This window comes from Thamnophis sirtalis, unplaced genomic scaffold, assembly GCF_051295495.1.
Source record: "Thamnophis sirtalis isolate CommonGarterSnake01/CBP01778 unplaced genomic scaffold, rThaSir2_p1.2 scaffold_4, whole genome shotgun sequence".
NCBI lineage: Eukaryota > Metazoa > Chordata > Lepidosauria > Squamata > Natricidae > Thamnophis > Thamnophis sirtalis.
Window position 1 is genome coordinate 19,833,684 of NW_028261384.1, and position 27,807 is coordinate 19,861,490.

A 27,807-nucleotide genomic window follows, 5' to 3' on the forward strand; every position below is an offset into this window, starting at 1 on the left:
TCAGTAATTGCTGGGAAGAGCAATTGCAGTAATGATAAATATACTGTATGAGGGAAAAGTAGTTTTTCCCACCCTCCTTCTTGCCTAGTTTTTCCATCATACATTTGGTTCAAATGCAAAGAGTAGGGCATCATGTTGGTTGCCCTCTAACACCATTGGATGACATCGCCAGGTCAGTGTCTCTTCACACTTCTACTATCAGGCAGAAAACAATGAAGCATAACCAGCCAAACAAATAGGTTTTAAAACAGTTTCTATTCTTGGGGTGTCAGACTCTTAAACACAACCCCAATCATTTCACACACACACACACATGGAAATGTATGGTTGGGGTTTTTTTCTTTCTTTTTCTCTTCCTAATTACTTGCATAGGGATTATTCTTTATATTCTTTATGTTGTTTGTATTTTTTTTGTCATGGATTGCACCAGTGAGGCTAAAACCAATTTTGGGGTGTGTGTGTGTGCGTGTGTGTGTGTGTGTGTGTGTGTGTGTGTATACACATACATACATACATACACACATACACATCTACACATATACACATATACACATATACACATATATATACATACATATATACATATACATACACATATACACATACACATACACATACACACACACACACACACATATATATATATACACACATACATACATACATACATACATACATACATACATATGTGTAGATGTCTGTGTGTATACAGATAGACAGAGAAAGGAAGTAGTACGCTTCCTTCAATATTTGGGCATACCAGTGACACAAAATACATACCTATTTCCCTGGCTCAGCTGATAAAGGAAGAGAATCTGTGGCTTAGTGGCTAACACAACTGCCTAATATGTAATACAGCACAGGTTCAAATCCCAGTAAGAGTATGGCTAGCTGATGAGAGCTAAATAGCTTGAAATAGATCTATATTAGTCTCCCTTTATTTATTTATCAGCACAAATGCAACACAAATGTAACAAAGGCAACAGTAAAAATAATGGCTTTCTGTCTGGATGGTCTCTTGGGATGAGCCAATAGAGAAAGGAAGCAGTATGCTTCCTCCCATATTTGGGCATACCAGGGGTTGTGACACAAAATACATTATATATATATATATGTACACACACACACACACACACACGTATGTATGTATGTATGTATGTATGTATGTATGTATGTATGTATGTTTTGGTGTATTCGGGTCTTTTCTCGTGCAAGATTATACCAAAACCTGCATACATGTACCCATGAAAATCTACAAAAAAGGTGTTTGTGTGTGTGTGTGATGTGCAATGACAATAAAGGCTATACCCCTATTAAACCTGATGGTTCTGAGGATTATTGCAATAGCAGGGGAAGGGATTAATTCATATTCCACAGTACAGTAGAGTTCTTTAAGATATAACCGGTTGGATCAGTGTTTCTCAAGCTTACCAACCCTAACTTGCTAGCTAAGGAATCCTGGGAGTTCAAGTCTATACATCTTAAAATTTCTAAGGTTGAGAAGCAGTAGGTTAACTTTTCTGGAGTCTGGTTTAACTCCTGATATATTCATGGACATCTCTGGGAGGTTTGTTGTCATCAGTGTAAAAATGAGTTGCTTTTGTTCGTGACCCGTCAAAAGCGCGGACGACAAAAGCGCGATCGACAAAATCGCGCCTTTGACGTCATCACAGCGCGACGAAAAAGATCGAAAAATTCAAATAAAAATTAATAAAAATTAAATTAAAGCAAGCCGATTCACATAAAGGTAAGGGTTAGGGTTAGGGTTAGGGTTAGGGTAAGGGTAAGGGTTAGGGTTAGCTTTAGAGCGTTAGCGTTAGCGTTAGGGTTAGGATAAGGGTTAGCGTTACGTTTTTCGTTACTTTAACGGTTAGGTTTAGGGTTAGGTTTAGGGTTAGGTTAAGAGTTAGGGTTAGGGTTAGGTTTAGGGTTAGGTTTGGGGGGGTTAGGGGAAGGTTTTAGCTTTATTTTTACATTTTTTCGATCTTTTTCGTCGCGCTGTGATGACGTCACAGCGCGCTTTTGTCGAGCGCGATTTTGTCCTACGCGCTTTTGTGGTGGAACCGCTTTTGTTTTGTCTCTATGGTCTAGGACATTTATGTTCTATTTTCTAAGGTTGTCGAATGTATAGTCTCCATTTCTGGAGCTTCCTGGCAATATCCATACAAAGATTTATGAGGACTGACTGATCTAGCCTTTAAACAACAGCCAGGATAAATGCCACTATACATTAGTATTATTCAGGGTTTTGTCTCCAATTAATGTTTCAGAAATTTGGTAACCATTTTTTTTTTCATTTTTGTGTTTATGCGAATAATTGGGGTCTTTAATAATATAAATTATCACTTATAATCTGCCATTATGTAATTCTTCAGATAATTGTGAAAATAATCTTTTAATTTCAATTTTGGGAGCTAACTTAGAATTGAATTGACAGTTTCAATCTAATTGGTCTACAAGTTGATTTGGCAAGAAGCAAGTCCATATTTTTATGCTGCATTATATGCGTTTGTTATTTTACAATCTTTGGAAATTGATAAAATGGATTGTTTAATATACTCATGCAGCTGAAGCCGAGTTTCATTTTCATTACTGTATATTTATTTTTTTATTATTTTATACATGTGTCTTGCTTGTGTGTAGGAGACAGAATCAAACCATTCTATGGAGCTTCTCAATCCTTATGCAAAATCCATTTTTATATTACCACAGTCATTTTAAGTAATATGATGTTTAAAAATACACAGATGTGTAACAATTAAGAAAATAGCAAAGCAATAAAGGTAGCATAATATGTGAAACTTCATTTATTATTCTGTGGACTATACACTTGCAGGATTGCATATCAGAATACAAGTATTATACAGAAATTAAAGCCAAAATGATGTTTTAGAATTCAGACAAGAACACCACCATTTGAAAAGAATTTAGTGTATTATGTATTGATAACAATGCCACGATAGACAAAGGAATGCAATTTAATAATACAGTATTGTGCTCACGAGTTTTCCTTTTTCTTGTTAATTGGTTACTTTAGCTGATATTGTCTGTAACCATAATGGTGCTATTCTTCCTAATAGTTCCATCTCGCCAGATGATGTCTACCGACATGATGTAGTCCATTTTAATTTTTTTTTCTTCATTTTACACACATCTTTTAGGATAATACAGCTTCCAAACAGACTAGCATTATTCTTCATTATCTATGCTGTATGGCTATGGTTCTTAAATTAATTAGTTTTCTTTTTTCCCCCCTTCCCTGGAAGTTAAAAGTTTTTTTTTCTTCAATTTATCTACTAGGTACGATTATGTTGAAGTGATTGATGGAGACAGTGCAAATGGGCGAGTGTGGGGAAAGTTTTGTGGCAAAATTGCCCCCCCACCTGTGATATCTACAGGACCATACCTCTTAATCAAGTTTGTCTCTGATTATGAAACTCATGGAGCAGGCTTCTCCATTCGCTATGAAATTTTTAAAAAAGGTGAGCAAGGTGCTTAATCTTATCATGCTAATTGTTTTTAATATGAAATATTGACAGTGGGATTGTTTAATTTGAAGGTCACTATTACTTGGAGAGAGGGTAATTAAAAGGACATTTAATGTTAACTTCTAGAAAATTGCTTTCATAGGATTGTGGAATTGTGAATCAAGTCCCTAACTTTTGGTCTATTCTTTTTTTTTTTTTTTTTTGCATTCTATTCTCATAATAGAAAATTCTATTACTCTGTAAAGCAAGATCATGATGAATATAACCTATTACTTGCCTATAACAAGTTCACAAAGTTTCGCTACTAATTTGAGCCTTCATGGGTGAATATCGATTTAGCAACTTTTGAATTTGAAATAAGCAGATCAACAAATTTGGTATTTTATATGTATCCCTAATTTAAATTAATAAGCTTTTTCATTTAAAAATGGTTACTGTATGTCAAAATGGTAGTGAAGAAATGCAAACTTCTGAACCTTGTAACATAAGAGAAAGAGAAAGAAGTATATTCCTAATTTTATTGCTGATTTTATTAATGTGATTTCCTGATCTTTTTTTACAATTAACTGACTAATTAAATATTTGTTGAAAGCAAATGGTCAGAATTAAATAAATTAGCTTAATTTGAAAGTCCTGCTTAATTGATGCATCTTTTTCTTTGCCTTTAATATATTGGTTTTGTTTCATGTCTTTTTATAATATTACAAATATTTTTCCCAATATGGTAATTTTTGTTAACTCATTGTGTCCATCATGGATTAAGAATGGATGGACACCAGAATATTTTTTTAAACTTTTGCTGCTAGAAAGTTCTAGAAAGAGTGCAATAATTAACATATGCTTCAAACACCACCTGATTTATTTCAGTGAAGAGAGATGAATGCAAACATTTTTGTAAACAAAATTCCACATGAATGGGATCTGGGAGTTTTTCTGCTCTGACAAAGACTGGCAAATGGTTTCTGTCCCATGGTCAAATTCCTTTTGAAGTAATTTTGTGAGTAGAGATCACAGTCACTTTTGGAATAAGCCTTATGTTTGCTTGGATGTAGAATGAAGAAATATTTGGCATCCAGGAACATGCTCTGAACAAAGCTAGATAATGAATAAACAAAAAACAAAATTTCACCCTATTCCAAGATGTTAATTTTTATAGAAATTTTTTTGCTTCCAACATTTAGATACCTAACAAGTTGGGTTTTTAATACCATGCTAATTAAACAATGATCTTTTAAGGTCATGATGCATAAAGATATAGTGAAAGTGAGCATTTTCAGTACAGATTTTTTTCCCTTGATATCTCAGTGACACTCAACAGTTCCCTTTATTGATTTCCTTATATGATGTCTTAAATCTCCTTCAGAAAGACATTAGGTACATTAAGGCAACATTATAAATGAGAACATGCACACTCAAAAGTCAGAATATTTAAAGTTATTGTCCCCAAAGTAATATTAATTCAGGTTTATGCCATCGTATGTCAAAGTGAAAATGCAATTTCTATGTTCAGAAAAGAAGAAGTTCCCATGCACATGTGTGGTTTGAGAATTACAGTTGCTGTAAAACCATGTTGGTTTAGTGGTTAAGTTTGGTATAGTAGTTAAGGCACCAGGCTAAATATCAGCAGTTCTAATCCCACTTTAGGTCCAAAGCTAGCTCGGTGACTTTGCAGCAGTCGTTCTCCGTCACTCCAATTAGTTATTCTTATGGGAAAAATAGCAGAAGGAAGGAGCATTTGATATGTTTGCCACCTTCAATTATTTATAAAAATAATACAGATAGTCCTTACAAACAGTCAGTTAATGACCAAAGTTACAGTAGATCCCCCAAAGGGTTCACCGACAAAAGGGCAAACGACAAAACCACGCCCAACTAAACCGCAGTGACAAAACCGCGTGTTCTAAAGCGCTCCGACGAATGAGCGCTGAATCGCAGCGACAACAGCGCGGCGACAGAAGCGCACTGTAAAACTAAACCTAACTTTAACCCTAACCCTAAACCTAAGGCTAAACCTAAGGCTAAACCTAACCCTAAACATAACCCTAAACATAACCCTTAAGTTAACTTAAATCGCCCTTCTGCCAACACGGTTGTAAATCGCCCTTCTGTCGACGCGCTGTTGTTGGCACGTTGATGACGTTGCGGTTTTAGCGACGCGGTTTAGTCGGGCACGGTTTTGTCGTTTGCCCTTTTGTCGGGTCACGCCCCCAAAGATCCATTTGTAAAGTTATGACAACTGCAATTGCTTGTGCATGCACAGACAAAACAAACACACGCACACACACACACACAATTGTAATTCAGTCATTTGGCAACCTTTACAGCCATTTGTGATATGCTGTGGACATGTGACTGCAATTTCAGGTGCTTTTTGATAGTTTCTCAAATTTACTTTCCATTTCCAGCAAAAAAAATGCTCACTGTGGAAAATTGATTTGCTTAATGACCACAGATGTCAAAAAAAATAAATTGGGTGTGATCACATGATCCATCAATTTACAACCACAATGATCTATGATCATAATCCAAGGGTCAGTTATACTTGAGGACTACTTGTAAAAGTGAGATAAAAAGTCTAAAAAATAAAATAAACTGAAATCTGTATCTAATATTTTAATATTAAGTTGTAATAAAAATGTGAATATGCGTATTACAGGACAATGAGATAGATAAGTGAGTATAGAAAATTATCTTACATGGCTTGGGTGGCAAAGCTACAAAACCCTATGTATTTCACCTTTACCTTAACCTCATTTACCTGTTCATTTTGTCCTGTTAATTAGGACATTATAGAACACATTATGCTATAGACTGTCATATGGTTTTAACAGGTTTTTTATAATTTATTGCTGTTTTAAAAAATGATATCTTTAATTTATGCTGTGGTTCTAGATATTTGTGGTTCTAAATATCTCTCCATCTTACAATTTGCTGTAAAATTATTTGCTAACCCCCAACTGCAGCATAAATTTTGCATGTTGCACAGGTATAAAGTAGTTGAGTAGAAGTTAGGCTAGATAAGAGATGAATCTCTGAACTTCCATAACTATCTCTAATCTGATCCTTCAACTGATTATCCAGCAGTGTACTCATTGCCACTGTAACCAAGTCCATCCACCTTTCTGCTGGTTGTCCTCTTCTCTTTCATTTTTACCATCATTAGAGTCTTCTCCAGAAAGCTAGATCTTCACATAATGTGTTCAGATTAGTATAGTTTGACCCTAATAAAGGAGAATATTTGCAGCTCAGGTAATGACATGAGGGGTCGTTGGTACCCTCTGAGCTTGCTTGTTTTCTTGCAGACATTTCATTACCTAAACTAGGTAATATCATCAGGACTAGCACTGATGATGTTCCTAGTTAGGTAATGAAACATCTGTAAGAAAACAAGCAAGCTCAGAGAGCACCAATGACTCCCTCATAATTTTACCCTGTCTGGCTATAAAAGGAATTGGGGACAAAAAACAACTAAAGAAATCAGAGGCAAAGTATAAATATATTGTTGTCAAAATATCAATATGGATGTGTCCATGAAGATAGCTGTAATTCGATTTGATTCAGTTTTGTTTTCTTTTATTAAGCTTACAAAAATAGAGCAAAATATATTGAAAACAAATATTTGATAAATCTCTGAGACTAAGCAAAAATTGAAACAAATATGAACTAATTCTTTTCTCTTGTTTGCTAACTTTGGATTGACATGATACGAGTAGGCAGGAAGACACATGTTCTGAATTATTTTACACCATCGCATATTGTCACTTTATTTATAAACATATGCAACAGACTAGAGTTGTCACTAGCTTTATCAATGAATAGATAAATATGGCCATTTGCTTAGATTAGCCTTCATCAAAATTTAATTGTCAGAGAGAGAGGGGGGGGAGAGGGAGAGGGAGGGAGAGGGAGGGAGAGAGAGAGAGAGAGAGAGAGAGAGAGAGAGAGAGAGAGAGAGAGAGAGAGAGAGAGAGAGAGAGAGAGAGAGAGATTATAACTTTGTCAACAAGGAAATTCTATTTGTAGATATACAGTACAGAACATCTGAAGCCCTAGGCCTTAATATCTCTTGTCATACGGGGAAATTCTCTACCTGAAAATGTAAAAGGATCAAGTACATTTTTAACTATAAAACGGTTTTTCCAAACTTGGTGGAGTCCGGATATATAAGGCTGCAATATCCATCATCCCAGACTGTATTGTTATGTGGGACAATAGATTTATCTTATTTTGAAACTACCTTGGTGTATGAATGAAAATCAGATAACCTAAAAGAGATTTTATGAAGGCTGCAGCTGAAAAAGGAAAGATTAATTTTCTAATATATTTGTGGAATTCAGTGTGACCCTACATTTGAAACAATTTGTTCCAAATACATAGTTGATCCCAGGCTTGCAAACCTTTAGAAAGGTGGTCAAGACCTGGCTTTTCTCTTAGGCTGTTGAGTGGAGCCCTAATTGAATGAGTTTCAATATATTTTGGTCCAGTTGCCATTTTATGTCGTAGTTGACTTTAATGTATTGTAGTTTTTGTCCTTATGTTGTCCTTGCTGTGGAAAGTTTTTCTTCCCACACCCTTTAGTATGCTGCGAGTGAGTGAGTGAGTGAGTGGAAGGAAGGAAGGAAGGAAGAAAAGAAGGAAGGAAGGAAGGAAGGAAGGAAGGAAGGAAGGAAGGAAGGAAGGAAGGAAGGAAGGAAGGAATTTGCAACACAGCAGGGAGTTATCCTCATAGCAATGAAATTTCAAAACAAACTCTCATTCATTCCCATATGGGGAAGTGTTTTTTCAAATCTCCTTGCTGCTTCTTATAGAAACGGCATCTTCCTGTATACATGTCTGCACCAATGTTGCAGGATATGATTCAGTGCTTAGGATAGTTGTTTTCCTCATCTATTGTGATTGCATCAGAAGAAGTTACTTCTGCAAAAAAATAGAAGTCCCAGGGGCAATGGACATTGCCCATCCACGTAAGAAGTTTGTAGCACTATAATAGAATTGCTTTGCACAATACTGAAGTTAGTAAGATTTGATCAACATTGCTAGTAATCGAAGAATTTATCATACCTTCACTAACAGCATCACTTTACTGGTGCACCTGTGTCAACACTGCTCAGAATGAGTCAGTCACCCTTGATACAAGTACGAATTACCTTTCACATCTAGTTTGTCAAGAAGGCATAGGTCACATCTGGCAGACTTACTGAGCCACTACTCTAGGAATATGAAACCATTGTTCCATAGACCAAACACCACACTCCCTCTTCTTGGAAAACATTCTGTTTTACCAATAAAGGGCTGTCAACCTGAGTTGAAAAGATTTAAGCTTAAAGGGACTATAATTATTTCTCTTGGGCTAACAATATTTCTGGAGTTTACACTTTCATTGTTCCCACGTGACATTATCATAATTTTTTCCTCTATTTCAGAACTGGCCTAAGTTTACTTTTTCAGCTTGGTCAGGTAGAAAAATGGGCTTTATGTAATAAATGGGACTTGCATTTTAGTCACAATTATCAGTATTAGGAACAAGTTTGCTATGCAACTAATACATGGATTAACATGGGGCAAAAAGCCATGCTGCTTTTTTTTTTTTTAAGAGAAGAGGTATAATTTGTTTTCTTGCTAATTTTAATGCTCTTACAAAAGGGGTTATATATGTTGTTGTCTGTTTTGTGATGCAGGACCAGAATGCTCCAGAAACTTCACATCTATGACTGGTATGATCAAATCACCAGGATTCCCTGAAAAATATCCCAATAGCCTTGAATGTACTTACATTATCTTTGCACCAAAGATGTCAGAGATTATCCTGGAATTTGAAAGCTTTGAACTGGAGCCAGATACAAACCCTCCAGGAGGTGCATTCTGCCGTTATGATCGTTTGGAAGTCTGGGAAGGTTTCCCGGAAGGTAAGAGTCCCATCCCCGATAGCTACCATGATGTTACTGATGCCATGATTAACAAGGGTTGATTTAATCACCATTATAGTTAAAATTAAGGACATGGTGGCTCTGTGGCTAAGATGCTGAGCTTGCCAATCAGAAGGTGAGCAGTTCAAGAGTTTGAATCCTTAGCACCACATAATGGAGTGAGCTCCTGTTATTTGTCCCAGTTCCTGCCAACCTAGAAGTTTGAAAGAATGTAAAAATGCAAGTAGAAAAATAGGGTCCACCTTTGATGGGAAGGTAGCAGCGTTCTGTGCGCCTTTGGCATTTAGTCATGCTGCCCACATGATCAAGAAGATGTCTTCAGACAGTGTTGGCTCTTCGGCTTTGAAATAGAGATGAGCACTGCTTCCTAGAGTCGGGAACAACTAGCACATATGTGCGAGAGGAACCTTTACCTTTATGTTATAGTTAAAATTAGGAGATAAAGAGTATTTTACTATTAACCTTGAAAGGTGTCCAGATTTCAAGTCATTAGGCTTTATCAGAAGTCAGGCAGAAATGTATTGAGTTTCCTATGCTGTCCATCAAATGAAATGCAATTCTGCTTGTATTTTAAGGTCGTTAAGCTGACATTCCGCACCCAATGCTGAATATGGTCATGATAAAAGATTATAAGAGCATTCACAAAATAATGGTATAAAAATACAAAGTTAATTCAATTATATATTATAGAGTGGTACAGAATTTAATCCTGCTAACATTGAGTTCTGCTGTTAACAGTGATCTTACATCAAATTCTTGCGGATGTGGGCTAAAGAGATAAATTTTACATGGTGTTAGCACTAATGGAGAGGTGATATATGGTGTTATTTTACTACTGTTGGTTAAGTTTAGACTACTATGAAGTGTTCTATAGGGAGATACTTTTACTCTCAGAAATTGAAGTTGTTGCAAATTGTGGCAGATATTACAATCTTTTGAAGCAGTCATGTTAGCTGCCAATTGGCTGATTAGTCAAGATCAGGGTTCTGTTTTTGGCATAAAAAAGGACCCTAAGAATTTGGGACAGGTCTTTGCAGGCCCAGTCTGGGGAGTTTTTTTCTCCATGTGCCAAAAACCATCTAGTGCCAATTGTATATGGGTGTGGTTGGTCCTGTGTTATCACTGAACTTTCTGAAGTAGTCTTTCCTGAAGCTTGTGAGGCACTTAATACTAGATATTTTAATTTTCTTTGGTATTTCTTGTAGGAAGCCTGGATAAATGGTTTTAGTTTCTGTTTTTGTTTACTTATTTCCCCCTCCTGTTTTGTTGTATATGATCTTCATATTATTTCTGTTATAGCTGTTACATTTGTAAGCTGTTTAGATATGTTTTATATAGAAACCAGTATAAAATATATGCAATAATATTTTATACAATTATTATAATCACCTACAATGTCACAGATAGCTCAAGGCCACTACATAAATCCATGCGGAGGAACTCTATAGACCAGCGATAGTGAACCTTTTTGGGCTCATGTGCCATAAGTGGAGGGAGTGCAGGGGGGGGTCGTGTGCGGGTGTCCTGCACCCAAAATGCAATGCATGAGTTGTGACCCCCCAGTGCACATGCACGCACTACAGGAGTTCCCCCCATTTTTTGCATGCTTTTTTTGCCCTCCCCAGGCTCCAGAGGCTTTATAGGAGCCTGGGGAGGACGAATACAGCCTCCCCCGACCCCCGGAAGCCCTCTGGAGGCTTCAGGGACCTTCAGGAGGCTTCCTTGAAGCCTCCAGAGCAGTCAAAACAACCCTCCGAACAAACCGGAAGTCACTTCCTGTTTGCTCGGAGGGTCATTTTAAGTACTCTGAAGGCTTCATGGACCTTCAGGAGGCTTCCCAGAAGCCTTCGGAGCATTCAAAATGACCCTCTGAGCAAACCCAAAGTCCATTTCCGAACTTCCAGTTTGCCCATAGGGCCGTTTTTTGCGCTCTGGAGGCTTCAGGGAATCTCATGAAGCCTCAGGAGGGCCTTTTTTTGCCCTTCTCAGGCTCCTATAAAGCCTCTGGAGCCTGGGGAAGGCGAGAAATGGCTTTAAAAAAAGGCGAACTCAGCTGGCCAGCACGCGCATGCACGCTAGCCAGCTGACAGGGCAGCATCTCGCAAATGGTTCCACGTGCCACCTGTGGCACACGTGCTATAGGTTTGCCATCACTGCTATAGACTAATGAGGGCTAAACTTTTCCGGACCCATTGCCGAAAGTATGCATACCCCAAACCCCAAAATGCAATGCATGTGTGCACATGCGTCCCACTCCTGTGTGGCCCCTGCATACGCTTCCCATCCCCCGCATGCTCCATGCCACCCATGCCCTGTGCACCACATGCACACGCTTCTCCCACCAACCCCACAACCAGCTGGCCCATGGGAGGCACATGTCCATGTACTGCGGAGCTGAAGTAGGTCACAGCTCACCTGCCCATAGAGAGGGTGCTGCATGGCAACATCACGGCTATAGACTCTTGGGCATTCAAGTACACACAGATACACACACACACAGACACAGACACACGCAGAGAGAGAAATCCATTGCTCCTGCTGTTCCTGACCTGGGTTTCCAGAATATTTTCACTTTCCTTGTTCCTCCTCATACTTGCCATATCACAAGCTATTAATTGCCAACATCTTATTCACACAGCCTATTTTTAGAAGGCAGTTACCATTAGCTGAATGAGTGTGAAACATGATTTAGAATGTAAGAGTATGGATCCACTTTCCATCCAATGAGGCAAAAGAGAGAAAATTGGTTCCTTGGCCATATTAAAAACAAAGTGAGGGAAGAATATAACTAATATCCATGAAACATTATTAAATTGAGGAATTCATTGTGAAACACTTTTCTCATAGCTGTCTTAGAGGACTTTTAGAAAACTGGAGAAATTCATAGCAGATCAGGGGACATTAGCATTGATGGCTACAATATGTGATTATCTCCTGAATCATAGGCAACAACATACTCTAAGCAGCAGTTCCGGGAAATAAGTCAAAAAGAGCTATCATCTTCTGAACAATGTTTCTGAGGTATTTGAATACATCAGACTGATAATTGTCTGGTCAGACCAAAAGATGGATTAGATCAGTGGTGAAATTCAATTTTTTTTACTACTGGTTCTGTGGCCGTAGCATGATGGGCGTGGTGTGGTTTGGTGGACATGGCAGGAAAATGATACTGCAGAATCTCCATTCACACCCCCTCGGGGCCAGTGGTGCATTTGGTGGGTTTCAAAAATTTTTAGAATCTCTTCTGTAGGTGTGGCCTGCTTTGTGGGAATGGCTTGCTGGCCATGTGACTGGGTAGGAGTGGCTTGCCAGTCATGTGACCAAATGGGAGTGGCTTGGCAGTCATGTGACTGAGTGGGTGTGGCCAACTTGTAAAATGTGGTGAAACTCACTTAACAACGCTCTTGTTTAGCAACCGAAATGTTGCCTCAGAAACTCTGGCATTTGAAGCATGCAGGTCTTAAAGCTCTCAAGTTACAAGACCCTTGCACCCCTAACCCTTTAGAAAAGAAACCTCAGGGGCGTTCAAACTTGACAGCTTTAAGACTTGTGGACTTCAACTCCCAGAATTCTTCCTCTCACTCTTCATCTTGATGCTGTGCGGATGGGCGGGGGGAGGGAGCTGGAACTGGTTCTAAATGACACTGTAGATTTGTGGAACCTCTTCTATAGAAGAGGTTAGAACTGGCAGGAACCCACCCCTGATTTGCCAGTCCTCTGAACTATTCAACATTTCTGCTACCGGTTCTCCAAACTACTCAAAAGTTCTGCTACCAGTTCTCCAGAACCTGCTGGATTAGATGAATAAGATGGGTTTTTACCCTGATCTGGCAGGGCTCTTTATGTTTCTACACACAGCCCAGCTTTTAACAAGAAAATGCTTACCAAGAATTAGTTTTTCAGTTTCATTGAGATAAAGAAATTGTTTGCACACACATACACACTAAGCAGATTAAGAGCAATAACTCTTCTAAATATTATTCATAAGATTTCTAGAATAATTAATGCCTTAGGAATTCTTCCAAAGATCAAAACTCTTCCTTTTCCATCCCAAATTTAATTCAGATTAAGAGGTTAGTCTTTTCCTATTGCTTCAGGTGGAAAAACAAGTGGATAATTTCCATCTACCCCATTTCTCTTTGGAGGGTATTGTAAGACAATCTCAGTTATTAACTGGCACTCTTCAGAACACCAGCTCTGACAACAGAACACAATCAAAACTGTAGATCAACATTTTCAGAAATAAAGGCAGCCCTATAATGTTATTGCCCCCAACTCTTTTGATGTCATAATGGTATGCAGACTTCATTGCTACTATCTTGGTAGTATCATTTCAATTTGTAGAGTCACCTTTTTGAATTTTGACTCCTTGTAAAAACATGCATGCATGAAATAAATCTATGTATAATATACAGATAGTCCTCTTTTAGCAACTGCAATCAGGTCCATCAATTCAGTGATAAGTGAAATGGTCACTAATACAACTGTGCTTACAGTTTTACACAGGATAATATATATTAATTGATGGTGACAATGTATGAAAAGTCGCAAATGTATACAACTAATATGTATTGGTTGCAAAATTATTTTTTCATCATTATCATAATTGCAAATATCACTGGCATATCACACTGGCATATCACACTAAGCAATGATAAACTTGAAGAATAGTTTTATATCTGTAAGAGACTTACAGTATATAAATGATTTAAATAGGAATCTTTTTAAAATAATACACACACATCTTTATCCACTTACAGGTTAATTTAACGTACCTCTAAGGTAAAAGTAAAGGTTCCCCTTGCACATATATGCCAGTCATTCCTAACTCTATGGGGCGGTGCTCATCTCCATTTCAAAGCTGAAGAGAGTGCTGTCTGAAGATGTTTCCATGCTCATGTGGTCGGCATGACTAAACGCCAAAGGCACACGGAACACTGTTACCTTTCCACCAAAGTGGTCCCTATTTTTCTACTTACATTTTTACCTGATTTCGAACTGCTAGGTTCCCAGAAGCTGGGATAAGTAATAGGAGTTCACTCCATTATGCAGCGCTAAGGATTCGAACCATCAAACTGTTGACCTTCTGATCGACAAGCTCAGCATGTTAGCCACTGTGTCCCACGTACAGCTCATCCTTTATTATTCACTTAAAAGCCAATCAAAATTTAACAAATTTACAGAGGGAAGAGACCTTGTAGGTCTTCTAGCCCAACCACCCTACTCAAAGTTATAATTATATTGCAAGTCCTCATACTTTTAAATAGCCGTCACAGCATTCTCAACTGTCACATTGCCCATATTTGGACATTTGGCAACTGGCATGTATTTACAATGATTGCAGTGTCCTGGATCACATGATTACCACATGATTGCAATCTTTCCAATCAGTTTCCAACAAGCATTATCAAGGGGGGAGCTCGATTGACTTAATGATCTGATGATTCATTTAACAACGTCATGAACGTCATGAACGTGTGAAAATAGATCATAAAATCAAACATCATACATTTAATAATGCCTCACTTAACAACAGACGTTCCAGTCCCAATTATGGTCTTAAGTTGAGGACTACCTCCATCAAAAGTCCCTATTAGTAAGTAACAATGCAGCTGGAAAAACAATAACTAAAAGACTGCCTAGTATTGAACTTGTCAGTATAGACAGCATGGTATAACAAAGCTAAAATTAATATAGATTTTACAAATCATTATGTTAGACAAGCCATTCTGAGAATATGGAGTAAATTTAAATCTAGATTCAACCTGAAAAAAAACCTCTGTGACTCTCATCATGGCAAGAAGCATTCTATAAATGATATAAGTGATAAGTAAGTATAAATTATTAGTATTGTGATAAGCTAGGTTTTTCCATGGGAAATATAAAATCAAATCAAGATCTGATAAAAGAATGTATTTGTTTGCTTATATACAATTATCAGAAAGATTTAAAATAGATGAAATACTTTAAAGTTTTTAACACTGAAGTTGAAACAAAACTATGTACAAATGATGGACATATATTGCTAAAATGTACAACTTGTTGAAAATTTGAGACAAAAGGAAATTACATGAAATTATGAATGATAAAATGGGCTAAAACTTGATTACGGTATACAAATTGAATAATAGGAAAACGTGATTGAAATGGTTAAAATTTACATTAAACTCTAACCTTAAATTGAATATTTATAAATGATATAATGTTGATATTTGGCACCAGAGAAATTGTCTAGAATGAATGAAGGTACTTCAAATTTATGTGGAAATATGAATAATAGGAAGAGACATTTTATCATATTTGATAAATATATAATGAAGCCAAACAGTTTTGGTTACGAATACACTCACTAATTGTAAACATTTTAAAGTGAAATGAGAGGCTTTTTTTTTTGGAAGTAACGAATAGACAGAACAAAAAGTCATGAAACTTTATTTTTATTCTATGACAACTGAAAATATATTATTATTATATCAAAAGTAGAAAGATTCAGCATTACCCACAATGCAGAAATGGTTGATAGGTATGATCCCATTTGCAGACATGACTAAACTTCACCGATTAGTGAAAAGGCATCTATATTTATTGCGAACAGAAAAACCTATACTTTTTTTCAAAAAATGGAAAAAAATGGAACTGATGACTTCTGATTTTGATGATTAAGAAAAAGATAAGATAATAGAAATAAGATAACTTTTTTGTAACTATAGAGTAAGAGATAATTTTATAATCATGCTTGTATTTGCTGCTAAGAAAATTGGAAGTTACATTTTTATATTTCTTTTCATCTTTTGCTGCATATTTTTCTTTTGTCATTTTCTTTTTCTTTCTTCTTTTCCTTTGTAAGCTTTTTGTTAATTGTTAATCTTTTTTTCAAACTTTTAATAAAACATTTGTGTAGTGTTTAACTTGTCCGTTGCAACAGCTTTATAACATAGTGTAACTATGCCTTAAATATAATAATTAGCTTCTCTCTGTTGCAGAAAGGTTTATGGTGTGAATACCTGCAATAATCTTTACAGCAATTGATGTGTGGAAAAAAAGACTAGTTAGAAAAATTATTTGAAATATTTCCAAGTGATTAGTGTCAAGATTTTTCCCTAAGGTAGCAATTTTCTGGTTCAAGAGAATGATGGAGCTAAAACTATTATGCTCAAGTATTATAGTTTTTCTAATATATCTTTGAATTTACAAAATGCCCTTTATTTAAGCTGTAAACATTTTAAATATACATTTCTGTAATTGCTTATCCATTATATATTTTCTAGGATGACAATAGTTTTGAAATGTGCATTATTTAGTATGTGTAAGCATATAAATGTCACTTTTTAATACAAATCATTATTTAATATTCCATATTAACTTTTTCTATTAACTGATGACAATAAATCTACTAGCATAAGTAGTGTATTAACAACTAAATTGTGCCTAGTTCAGAAAGTGCTTCCGAGTTTCCCAAGCTTGAGTACAGTACCAGTTTGGCTATTCATTAAATCAGTCTATTATTTTTCAGCCCTTCATGTGACGATTAAAATGACACTGCTGCTTTAAGAATTACATTAACTTTAATTAGCTGCATCTTTTTTTTTTTTTAGATAGAGCTACTTTAATGATTAATAGAGAGGAGTCTGTTCAAGTTCCAAAGCAATTCTTTTCAATTATTTTTGTAACATTCATAGACCTATTAACAATAAATATAACATTGGACAATATTTTGCTATCATAGATTTTGGTCTCTTTGCCAAAGTATTTTATCAAAGAGACTATATTCTCTTTTATGGCTGTAGAAGATTAACATTGAATTTCAGAATGTTCAAAGAAAAGCCCAGGAGAAGCTCATCTTGGAAAATCGAACATTTATATTTTTTTCTGGGTTTTGTGGTATGAGTCTTTATAAGATAGGCCTCCATCTGTCAAGGGTGGTAGGCTTTGCTATTTCATAACAGATTCCCTTGCTTTCATAACTGAACACCATACCTAAATCAATTCATTAAGAACATTTCTTGCAAGTAACTCAAGTCAATGCCACAAAGTGATATGTAACCTCGAAAATGACATTTTTGAGGTCAACATCCATCTACATCTTCTCTGTTAGTCTATAATCTGCTTTTAACATGCCATTGCCAATAAATTCATTTTATAAAACACTTTCTGGATATTGGCCATCCTACTATTAAATAAGAAATCATAAGAGATACAAGTTCTATAGGCAAAAAGAGAGAAGGATAGTACTCCATAAAAGTAATTTGTGTTTTTTGTTTTATTTTGTTTTTTGTTCCAGAGAGGGGAGTAGCATAATGGATGAGGGAGATGCTTTGAACAACCTACGTCTATTAGATTTGTCACATTTCCATTTATTTCAATAGGAAATGTAACTGTGGCTTCTATCTATTCCAGCAATTGGATTATCCCTGTGTGAAATCTCCAAAGTGCCATTCAATTGCTTAACTTTTAAAATACTAGACATGTGATTTATAGGTTTGTGTTTGTCTCCAAAAAATACTTCGGAGCTCACAGGTGTGCAGATATATAGGTACTCCTTGATTTATAAGTGGTCACTTAGAGGCCACTTGAAGTTATGGCCACCCAACAAGGGACTTACAACCCAGACTCAAAGTTCCTGTGATGACCCGGGCCATGCCACAAACACAACACAGTCCCTTTATTAACACCAACTGTGTCCCCCAACGTCCCTTTCAACTCTCCAGCCTGGAGAAAAGCTGTTCCACAAACCTGTAACAGCCTTTGGCAGGAAATACTCCAGTCCAAACGTTATAAGCAGAAAACTTCCAACTATAAATCCAACAAGGCAAGATAAGGTAATTAATCTGGCAGAGCAAGCAAGATAAGGAGTTCCAGAAGTGAAGTAGCACAGCAGTAAATCAAACCAGTTGGGAGGATGGCAGAAATTCAGATAAGCCGTTAATACCAGATGAACTCAGCATTTGTTCCTGGCCACCGCGCCTCCCATTTGCCTCTCCTTTAAACTCCATCCCCAGGAGTGCCTTGTGAAGGGATTCTGGGCCCTTTCCTTCCTCGTAAGCCATGCAATCCACACTGCTCTCTTCTCCATTTTTCCCTGCATGCCCCATCTGAACCAATTCCCTTGTTCTACCTCTACCCTGCTCTGCCCAGCCTGACTTTGCCCTTCCCCAGTTTCCTCCACAGGCACTAGAGCCACTCTCCCGTTCTCTGTCACCTGTTCATCTTCCCGCTCTGATTCAGACTCCACCTCTGCAGATCAAACTTTGAATGCTTAACAACTTGCTCACATTTATTGCCATTTGCAGCATCTCACAGTTGTGTGACCATGTTTTACAATGGTTTTACCATTGTACTTTTCGTTTTTGGCAAAACCACGCCCATAATGAACCATTGGCCAGCATAACAACCATGGCATTTCCTTAACAACAGCCTTGTGTGCTTAATGACTGTTACAACATAGGTTGAAAAAAAATCAAGTCAGTCATGTGAATGACCAGTTCAGTGGTCGTTCCAACCGGTAGGGTTGGAACGGACCTGGCGTTGCCCAAATTGACGTGCGCAGTGCGTGCGCATGCATTGTAGCTGCCAGTGATGCTTCTGCAAGCCCCTGCGATGCTCCAGCTGCTCAGCAGAGCATCACGCACCTGCTGTATGCGCCATGCGCGTGCGTGGAAGTGCCAAAAGCTTTAAAGGACAGGTAAGGAGCTCAGGCGGGTGAGTGGCCATCCGGAGCACCATACTGGAATGGTACCCAGTGCTCTGTGCAGGCTCTGGTATGCCCCTACCAGGGCTTACTGCCTGCAACCCACCACTGGACCAGTTTTACAATTGTTATGACCTACAACCACAATGAGCAAACTCCATGTCTTGTATTACTCCCTATTCCTTCATGGCAGACAACTGGTATTTAAAGCTGACCTATTTTCCTGCAGTGAAATTCATTTTCCCTATGGTTTTAATTTCTTATACCAAGAGACAAAGTAATGCATAAAATGTATTTTTCATTTTCCCACTCCCTAAACTAAGATTTAGTATTTCCCAATTACACAACTCCAGCTTTAGAATTGATGCTTTAAAAATAAGACTGAGTATTGTATGTATTAAAATGTAGTAATTTTCAGCAGTAACTTAAATGGGTCCAAGCTAATCTATAATTTCAGTTTAAACAGTTAAGAGTAAATGTGCTCTGCTGAAATCTATTTGACCTTTGGCTCACAAATTACAAGGCAAAGAAGGATTAATAGCAGCTTTCAGAAAAGACTGACACATACTAGCTAAGCAAGTAGTGATATACTCTCATAAATTATTGGTCAAGACATTTTCCCTGCAGTGAATCATCTGACTATGGTCACCTTTTACACTACATTAAGTAATTTATTGTCACTTGCAAGGGTTTGGGAGCCTGAAATTGAAAATAAAAAGAGAGAATTTTTTCAAGTATGCTCTGTACTTATGTAGGAAGATTTTTTTTTTAAAAAAAAAACCTGTTTTCATCCTGCTCAACTCAAATCAATATTGCATTATCTCAATACGATAGTCTTACTGTTACATAATAAAATTGCTTACCTCTTAATATGATATTCTACAAGGATTTCATTTGCTGAATGTACATAGTTATACAGGAGTCAAATTGAACTGTGAAAACTGATGGTATTCAAATGAATTAAAATTCAATTTCATAAAGGCATGATTTACATGGAACTTTGAATTAACTTCAAATAAGTTTGGTTTTACTACTTAGAGAAAACTTTTTTTGCACGGAATATCAGATCTAAAGCCTAGAAACTATAAAAGAAGGCAGTGGCAAATCACTCATACTGCCAATAAAACATGTGCCCATCAAGTAATCAGAATAAGTACTGCAGTACAATTTAATGGGTCTCCTTTTTCCCCCTAATTAAACTCAGTGGCTACAGTGATCAAAAGATTTAGTGAAAAAGAGCTAAACACAGATGTTTGCTCATTGAACAGAAGGCAGCAATACAATGAGAGGAGAAGGATGGATAGTGACTAGTCCCATGTAAAATAAAGGACAGCATTTCCTACATATTGTTTGTATGCACATACTGTAGATGTGTATGAATTAATGGGATTCACTTACCTTCCCTACCGGTTTGCAAATGTGAGAGCATGTGCAGAAGGTCACGCATTACGTGGGAGTGGGTGGGCGGAGCCACCTGCAGCAGCCACTATTGGTTCTCCCAAACCGGAGAGAACTGGCTGGATACCACCTCTAGAATGAATGGCTCACACATAGAAGAGAACAATAAACCACAAATTAAAAATATATATTATTATGTAAAAATATTGCCAGTTTTCAAAGTCCAAGTTTAGCAAGTTATTCAGAGCTGTGGTGGTACAGTGGTTAGGATGCAGTATTGCAGGCTAACTCAACTCACAGCCAGGAGTTCGATTCTGATTGACTCAAAGTTAACAGCCTTACATCCTTCTGAGGTTGATAAAATGAGGGCTCAGATTTTGGGGGGATAATATGTTGACTCTATAAACCACTTAGAGAGGCTGTAAAGCACAATGAAACAGTATATAAGTCTAAGTGCTAAGTGCTATTCAGCTGGCAAAAATAAAACAAGTTGTCCAAAATTTCTTTCTCTTTGACCAAGTTTCTTTTCCTGATTTCTCTTAAGATTTTATAATATGTTGCCTTTTTTGCCAATGTTTTTTATTCATAGCTATCACACAGCAAGCCCATTTTGTGTAGTGATTAAAGCAGGGATGGGCTGCTGGGGGTTTGCATGGGTTCAGGAGAACCTCTAGCTAAGATTCTGTGTTGTTGGGAGGACCCCCAAATCCCACTCCTGGCTAGCCCCGCCCACCTCTCCCCTCCCAGGTGTCCCCACATGGCCCGTTTTGGATGCAGATAAGTGCAGGACGCATGCAGAGGCTCGGGGAGGGTGAAAAATGGGCCCACCAGAAGTTCAGGAAGGCCAGAAATGGAGCCGTTTCTGGTTTCCAGAGGGCCTCCGGAGCCTGGAGAGGCTGTTTTTGCCATCCTGGACAGTCGAGGAAAGCCTATGGGTGAGGACAAAAAAAAGACAATGGCAAATCATTTCCAAAACTGTTATCAAGAAAATTGAGATTGGTCCATGTTGTCTTCCGGAGTCAAAGGTTCATGGTTCCCAAATTAATAATAAATGGTCAGAATTGCATTCACTCATTGCAAGTAACACATTGACTGTGATTTGCAACTGCCATTTTGAATTTAATAAATATATTTGAAAACAGTAAAAAATGGTGGCTTGTGATACTGGACAGTTTGTTTATAATTATTGCAACTTAAAGGTAAAGGTTCCCCTTGCACAGTCCGGACTCTAGGAGGTGGTGGTCAGTTCTGTTTCAAAGCTAAAGAGCCAGCACTGTCCAAAGATGTCTCCGTGGTCATGTGGCCAGCATGACTAAATGCTGAAGGCACACAAATTGCTGTTACCTTCCCATCAAAGTGGTCCCTATTTTGGCAGAAGCTAGGACAAGTAACGGGAGCTCACTCGGTTACATGGTGCTAGGGAATCAAACCACTGAACTGCTGACTTTTCTGATCGACAAGCTCAGTGTCTTAGCCACTGAGTCACTGTGTCCCTCTATTGCAATTTATCTAACTATAAAATGTTAAAAACTCATGAATTAGTATTGGGGTAAAAAAAATAAACCTAGACATTTTTCATATTGAAAAGGTGTATAAGCTTTTAAACACAATTTTGCATTTATTCATGATAGGTGAATTGTTACAAATAAAAAACAAAGTTGAATAGAAATAGGAATGGGACCTGGAATGGTTAATAGAGGCATGTTTTGTTTTTGTTAGTTTACTTACTACACAGAGAACTACACAACTCTTTGTTACTTTCCCAAAATATTGCCTTTAGAATAGAAAGCAGTAGAAGGTTGCACTTGATAAAATTTGTGAAAATTTCTAAGGGTTTCTCAAAGTGAAAGAGACCTGAGGATAAAAAACAATGAAAACAGATAGTGGATCGCAAGAAGGAGGAAACATAAAGGGTTATTTTGGAAAGGTTTCTGGAGAGTTTGAAGGGAAGTTGTGAAGGGAAATAAGGCTTTATGGATAAAGCTGTTGAGAGAGAAGGAAGGGGCAAGTATATTGATTTAATTCTTGAGAGTGGAGAAATGATGATGGGGAAGGAACAGAATCTGTGTAGTGTTTGGCTCCCAGCCATATGGAAATTGTGGTGAGAGGCTCTTAGGCTTAGGAGCTTTAGCCAATCCTGTTATAGGTTTTAACTAGCAAAAGATTTGTTGTTCTTAGCTTCCAGAGGCTAGTTCACTGGCATATATCTTCAGTGAATACCTCTAAGACTATTATCGTAATGGAAAGGAAATATTTCATACTGAATGTGAATTATTTCTTTGGTGGCAATAATATGAGCAATGGAGGAAAGCTTAAAGCTACAAAGCATGTATAGGGATAGACCAGTGTTTTTCAACTTGACAAGTTTAAGATGTGTGAATTTCAACTCCCAGAATTCCAGGGAATGCTAATTCAGAATAGAATATATATATATTCTGAGTTATGTGTCTACGGGGTTGGGGGTGGCAGTCAGAACTCCAGAATCAGGTTGTAAGTAGCTCTGGCAAGATCAATCATAACTTTGCTAAGTGGATGGTCATTAAACCAGGGTTAACTGTAGAGTTAAATTATTCATAATTATTGGTTGGGTTTCCAGATAAAGTCACTATGAAAAAGAAATGATGACTACTGTACTATTATTCAATTGAATCCAAAGCAAACTAAGTTGACCAAAACTTCATCTAACTGTGTATGTTTTATATCACCTAAATACAACATTTTTAATACATACATTGTGATTTTTAAGGGGGGCCCATTCTGGAGCAAGATTTGAGTTGTTGTACTCCATGTATTTCTACCAGTTGGCATATCGTGGAGAGGATATGCATATGCGGTACCTCAGCCATCAAAAATACTGCTTATGTTTTGTTCAACTATCAATTACATGCCCCCTTAGTAAGGCATAGATACTTACCATCCCTATTGGAAAAAACAACCAATTGGAATTTCTTTTTAAAAATTTTTTTGAAAAACTTTTATTGTTAAAAAAATAAAAAAGATGTTGGACATGGTGAAGCCAATTAGAATTTCAATCACAGATTTTCTTATTTCCTCCTGGACTCCAATGTATCTATTGTAAGCAGAACTGCTAAGTTTATAATTAAGGCAATTAAGCAGAAAATCTATTACATCAAACAAATTGAGGTACCCTCCTGGAAGAGAGATGCATTTGCCTGATTGCTGACTACTTGTATTACCAGATATGTGTTTCATCACTATATTTCTTTTTATGTGTTTTATCATGGAATCAGATTGTGTACATTATTTTCTTCCTTTTATTGGTGAGATGGTAAGAATAATCAAATAAAAAACTATTCTAATCTAGACAATGAAAATTCTCTTTAAGAAATTCTTGTTCTGTGTATTTCTCTTTTTTCTATATTGCTTGGTTTAATTCTAAAAGATAAGATATTGTTTGTTTGTTTTATTTCCTTTCCTTCTTTTTAGCTTTTCATTTAGAGTGTTTTATCTCCTAGACCTGCTTGTGAGAGCCAAAATCTTTTGTTTGTTCTTATGTTTGTCCTGAAAAATGTTCTTCATATTTATAATCATCTATCTTACAACTTATGACATCAAACTAAAATACATTATTTGGAAATATATGTTGTTTATTCCTATATCTTGCATTATTAATTGAATTATTGTTAGATGGATTAGTCTAATTTTGTTTGTAATGTCTTTTACTCCATGTTCATTCATAACTCCATTTTGTCATATTTGTCATAAATGTATAATGTTTAATTTAAAAACTTAAGAAAATAATATTTATGTACTTCCATAATTATACTTCTTGTATTTTATTTTAAAATGTCACTTTGATGTATTTTTTCTTACTTCTCTAAGAATACATCACAAAATTCAAAAAAGTATGTGGCCCAGTGTATAAAAATCAAATTTATTTTATTAAAGATATCTAAACATATTTTTCAAATATCTGTAATCAGAATATTGTGAAAGCAATACTTTTGTTGCAGAGCTGAACAATAGATTGTTTTCAGATTAATAAAATACAAACACTGGAGGATAATTTCTACTTCCTCTCTTATAGGTCTGTCTTCCTATAATCTCTTGAGGAACTTCTATTAATGCACACTTTTGTTGTTAGAAAGATTTAACCATTTGTAGTTGGAAAGATTCATTCAACCCTTTTCTTCTTTTCATACATATATTACTATCTTCCTTTCAGTTGGCCCTCACATTGGGCGGTACTGTGGACAAAATACTCCCGGTCGTGTCCTCTCATCAACTGGCATTCTGTCTATGGTTTTCTATACCGACAGTGCAATAGCAAAAGAAGGTTTCTCTGCAAACTATACTGTGGTCCACAACAATGTTCCAGAAGGTGAGTGTTTTAGTCATCCTTCAGAGTGCTGCATAAAACATTCTCTGTATCTTCTCTCCTGCTAAGTGCTGTATGAAACACATGGAAACTATAGCTAAATAAGACTTGTGTCCTTTTGCCTGCACAACTCCTCTCATTTTCAGTGTCAAGAGACATATCCACTCCTATAAGTTCCTGTAAAAAGTCATTAAGTTATAGAATTCCCCTACTTTTGGTGAAACTGAGAACATTAAATTTAAACAATGAAATCCAACCTAGATATCAATTGTCCAAGACTTCATAAATTCTAATTATTTATGTATATGGTTTATTCTTCAAGTATACTGCAACCTGTATTTGGCATCTCATTGCTGCAAAACATTGAGGAGGAATATCAGTGAGATCAGCTCATTTATTTTTTTTCATTTATAGAATATGAATACAGGAATATGAAGATATGTTAGGCATTAAGTTGGAGACTTGAGCATTCTGATACGAGTAATTTGCTCCACCGCTTAACTAATTTTTAAACATTAGCTAAACCTATACTGCTCATAACCCATTGGGTCATTACTTCAGAGATATTTCCTACCTAAACAGAGAAACTGAATGACCATGAATGGGGGGGGGGGACAAAAAAACAATGGAAATGGGAGAAACTTCCAATTTCCTGCTAGATTTCTTTTGACTTTCCTTGTAGAAAGCTTGCAAGGAGTTTTGGAAGTGTCAGTCACATGACTGCAGATAATCGCGACAGCGCTGTAGTTCTGAAGAGTCACAATTTTGCAAAATTTCATTTCTAGGGGAATCATAAGACCCATATTTTGTATACATCCTGTAAGTTAGTCCATTTGAGGTATGTTGATTCAAAAACTATCGCACTATGATGCACAATTTCATCCAATGAAGGTTATACAATCAACAGACACAGGAGCTTTTGTAATATATAAATTTCTCACAAGCCTGTTTTTTTCAGTTTTCAAGAATTAAAAATAAGAATATGTATTATTTTTGTAAGCACAGAACACTTTTCAACTTAAATCTGATTACTGAAACAAATATGACCATTTAAAGACTTCATTAAATATAAAGATAAGGTAGATAGGTGTACAATAAGTAGATAGAATTGGTATAGAGATGCTACTCTCTTATTTAGTAACAATTAAAATTAAATATCTTCAGAAAGTAAAAACTATCAAAATCTCATTCCATTCGTAGCCCAGCTGAAGACAATGCAACTAAAAACACGAAGCCATGAATAATATTAAAATAACAACAAAAAGCTGAGTTTCAGAGGGCAACGGCATTTTTGACTATTTTCATTCTCCATGTAGGAGAACTTGGCTCTAAGTAATTTCAAGATGCAGCTAAAGGTCAGAGTCAGAAAAAAAGGGAGGAATGATCAGGAAAAAAGAGGAGTAGTGGGACCTAAATTTAGAAATAACTGTCAATGTCAAGGAAAAAACAACAACCTCGCTATAGAAGGAATCCCTCCATAGCAAGGCTAGAAATTACTACTCATAATAAAGAAGAATATTTGTAGGTCACAGTTGGAATGAGGGGCCCTTAGTTGTTTTCTTGTAGACATTTAATTATCCAAACTAGTTACATCCTGAAATGTCTCCAAGAAAACAGCTAAGTTCAGAGAGCACCAAGGACTTCTAATTACCACTCTGAATGGAAAGTTATTCTACTTCAAAATTTGGGAATCTCTTAACAAGGACAAGTGCTCTGTTGTCTTTTAAGAATTATGAATCCCATCTATTGCCAAGTGATCTGCACCTCCTCCCCCATCATTCACTTGATTTATTTTCTAAGCAAAATAATGTTTAAAAATTGTTTATTCTCTGTTTTATGGAGATAATCCTTCAGTTAATAAGCTTGAGGGCTCTTGATATGAAGCAGCTTTATAGGAGATTCCACTTTAAGTTTCAGAGCTCTTAATTGCACATTGCAATTGCAGCAGACAATATCTAAAATACATTTTCCATTTTCAAAGTAGCAACTCTTATTATCTATATAAAATCCTGGTACAATGAGTTATAATTTTTCTCCTTGAATTTATAAAAATATTTCCTTCAATGGGGAAACTTGCTGACCAACCAGATCCAATTTGATCTTTTCTAATAAAATTTCACACATGATTTAAATTACAATGAAGACTAATTATATTCATCCCTTCGTTTGTCCTTTCTTATGTTATTATATTATTTATTGCTACACAAATGTTTTCTTTGTATGAATTTAATGCTTGTTATAATGACTAGAAGGGGGGGTAAAGTGTATGTAAAGAGCAGATAGACAGGTTGTAATGCAAAAAAAAAATCAAAATACCAATTACAGACAATTATTCAAGGTGAATTGGTGTACCTTAAATAAGCTAATTTACTGTGGATCCATTCCTTCTGTGAAATTGAAATTTGGCAAAGTTGTAGTTTCTTCAGCATGGCCCACAGTTGTTCTACTACCACCACAATCAGCCACGGTCATATGATAATCATTGCCAATGACGATTTGCCAGCTTTCCACAAGGAAAGTCAATGGAGAAGCAAGCAGGAAGTTGAAACTTGCTCCTACTTCCACTTTTCGTTGCCCTGTTATAGTCATTCTGTTTCTCCGTTTAAGTAAGGTAATGTCTCTGAAATGATCTCCCAGCAGGTCATGGATTGTCTAGCATAATCCTAAAAGCTGAAATTAGAACTATCTTTATATTGCAGCAGTTTCTTATTTGTGAAGTAACATAATAATACTTAAGTATTCCTTTCTAAAAAGGATGCAATAAGAATATCAATGCTTGTTTTTTTGCTCAGACTTCCAGTGCAGGGAACCACTTGGCATGGAATCTGGTGAAATTCATTCTGACCAGATTACTGCCTCTTCCCAATATAACCCTCAGTGGTCATCTGAAAGGTCCCGTTTAAATTATCCTGAAAATGGATGGACACCTGAAGTTGATTCTACTAGAGAATGGATACAGGTAAGAAA

General features: G+C 36.5%; 1 protein-coding gene across 4 annotated transcripts in view; it reads left to right on the forward strand.

Annotated features, from left to right (window-relative positions):
* Positions 1 to 27,807, forward strand: part of NRP1 (neuropilin 1) — a 170,460-nt gene that overhangs the window by 57,675 nt on the left and 84,978 nt on the right. For all 4 annotated transcript variants that reach the window (XR_015696320.1, XM_087712543.1, XM_087712542.1 and 1 more), the window contains exons 5-8: positions 3,301 to 3,482; positions 9,167 to 9,394; positions 24,688 to 24,843; positions 27,633 to 27,799. Coding sequence is in view for 3 of the 4 variants with exons in the window: in XM_087712543.1 (XP_087568669.1) it covers positions 3,301 to 3,482; positions 9,167 to 9,394; positions 24,688 to 24,843; positions 27,633 to 27,799 (733 nt within the window). In the remaining variant the exon portion in view is untranslated. The remainder of the gene's footprint in view (positions 1 to 3,300; positions 3,483 to 9,166; positions 9,395 to 24,687; positions 24,844 to 27,632; positions 27,800 to 27,807) is intronic.